The following is a 2,714-nucleotide window of genomic DNA, read 5'->3' on the forward strand; positions in this document are numbered from 1 at the left end:
CAGTGGCAAGCCACATCAAATAAGCTTATTGCTAGGAGACGAGAGAGCTGTGACAACCTCCATCAAGCTTATCTGCGTGTTGGCATGCTTCTTGATAGCCTTTCTCTGCAATGTGCAGTCGGTGAGATACTACAGCCATGTGAGCTTCCTCATAAGCATACCTCTCGGGGCTTGTGCGCCGGGGCTCTCCCCCGAGTATGTCGACAAGGCCATCGTAAGGGGTGGTCAATTCTGGTCCATTGGATTGAGGTCTTTTTACTTCTCATTCCCCATGTTTTTGTGGCTCTTCGGGCCCATCCCCATGTTCATGTGCTCGGTTCTTCTCACCCTGCTGCTTCATTTCTTGGACACGGCCAACGACTTCAAGCAAATGTTCAATGTGTCCCCGCAGCAAGACGTTGAATTGGTGCCCAACTGAGCATGATGGGTCAGGAAGTCCCCCAAACTTGTGTTGATCTTCAATGCAAGGTAAAGCTAATATGGGAGGGTAGCATATGAACAAGCAAATAAGAAGCGAAGGAGTGTTCATGATCGTGAACAGCCTAGGCTTCATTGTATGTGTGATTGTTTTGGAAGCTCTCAAACAAAATTGTCGTAATCTTTTTGGATTCTCTCAAAGCAATCTGTAAATTTGGTATTTGTAATTGTTTTGGATTCTCTCAAAGCAATGTGTGAATTTTGAAGAAGGTTAACGATAGGAACACAACCCTACCATGTGTTTGTGGACTTTTGGTTGTTGCAAGAGATCATGGCTTCCATGGCAGCTAGGCTGTCCAGGCTGTCCATGGGGGATTTCGGGCGCTGCCCATGCTAGACGAAATGTACATGGCCCGGGAGCACCCTTGGCAAAGGAATGCTTCCCCCACATGTGGAGATTCTCATTTGTCAAATGTTTATAATTTTCATTTGTCAAATGGTGAGCACTTGTTAAAGAAATCCTCTCCCCCACCACACATGATGAGTCCCTTTTGACTTTTGGTCACAACTACCTCATTGGTGACGTAAATGTCTCTATACATAGATTATGAGCACGGCTTATGAAGTGGAATTGTACAAAAATATGGTCACTATCAAATGGTACAAGTGTTGATGGTTTAATATTTAAACTCTCTCTAACTTTCTCTCTTCTCTCTTCTCTCTCTCTTTTACACACACATGTATTTTTGTGTGCATGCACACACACACGTACATACATATGTGTGTATGTGTATATATAAGCATGCATGCTTGCGCACGCGTACACATACATACACACACATATATACATATACACATATATATAAATATATATGTGTGTGTGTGTATATATATATTTTATTTGTGTGTGTATATATATATACACACATATATATACACACACCCAAGCAGAATGTATGCCAATCAATATTTGGTATGGCTCTTGCAGGCTCTATTACTTTTCTCATTATGTTTTTTGAAATTTTATTTTTCATGCACAATTGCATGTTTCAATGTTGGAGCGATGTCGGATTTTATTAGTAACGTTAAATTAGGGTTAGTAATGTTAGTTGAGTGGAATCGAGAAAAGTTTAGAAGGGTTAATTGTAATTTCAAGTGGGATGTGAATATATATATATATATATATATATATATATATATATATATATATATATTTGATATACATAAATCAATTAAAGCAGCTCGCTTTTTTTTTTGGGGGTGGGTAGTTAGTTGTCAATGGACTGTTCATGCTTTTATTTTTAGATGCTTGTTTTTGAAGAAAGTTGGTTGCCTAGGAAGCCGGCAGGCCTCTCGACTATCGATTCCACAAACGTGCGATGTATAAAATTCTTGAGCTCTCTGGTGCTACGGAATCTTCGTTTTCACACGTGTTGTAACTCTCATTTGTGAGGAATAGAGATTCCGAAAAGATGCCCACAAGGTACAATATGCGATACAAAATTGAATATGCTTGTTCTTAATATGCGATACAAAATTGAATATGCTTGTTCTTGAGACATATATATTTAGCCCTTTTCACACCTATCACATTTGAAGTGGAACTTTAAAAAAAAATCATTATAATTTTGATAGCATAATGTAAAAAATCTTTCTCTCTCTCTCTATATGTGTGTGTATGTGTATATATGTACGTATGTATGTATATACATTCATACATATATATATACATAGTTAATATATATAGATACATGCATATATATATATATATATATATATATATAGACACACAATGTGTGTATGTATGTATATATATATGCAAGCATGCATGTATATATGTGTATATACATGTATATATGTGTATATACATGTATATATATATATATATATATATATGTATGTATGTATGTGTACATGTATATATATTTGTGTGTGTGTGTGTATATATATTTATACACATGTATATGTATGTATGCATGGATGGATATTGAGAGTGATGGGTATGTAAATGAAGAGAGAGGGAGAAATAGGAGAGAGAGCATGAAAGAGGGTGAGTGATATAGCGAGGTGAATATATATATATATATATATAGGGAGAGAGAGAGAGAGAGAGAACGAGAGAGGGAGAGAGAGAAATGTATATATACATATGTGTGTGTGTGTGTGTGTGTGTACATATGTATATATATATATATTTATACACGTATGTATATATATATATGTATGTATGCATGCATGCATGGATATTGAGAGTGATGGGTATCTAAATGGAGAGAGAGAGAGAGAGAGAGAGAGAG

General features: G+C 36.5%; 1 protein-coding gene across 1 annotated transcript in view; it reads left to right on the top strand.

Moving 5' to 3' along the window:
* The window catches only part of LOC147625303 (uncharacterized), a 1,974-nt gene extending 1,060 nt beyond the window's left edge, over positions 1–914 (top strand). Inside the window, exon 2 of the mRNA XM_086818978.1 lies at positions 1–914. This exon is cut by the window's left edge and continues 128 nt beyond it. Coding sequence (XP_086675104.1) covers positions 1–418 — 418 coding nt within the window. The 3' untranslated portion in view covers positions 419–914.
* Positions 915–2,714: the final 1,800 nt, after the last annotated feature.

This window comes from Cibotium barometz, chromosome 24, assembly GCF_041138505.1.
Source record: "Cibotium barometz isolate CiBa-2024 chromosome 24, ASM4113850v1, whole genome shotgun sequence".
In the NCBI taxonomy this organism is placed as follows: domain Eukaryota; kingdom Viridiplantae; phylum Streptophyta; class Polypodiopsida; order Cyatheales; family Cibotiaceae; genus Cibotium; species Cibotium barometz.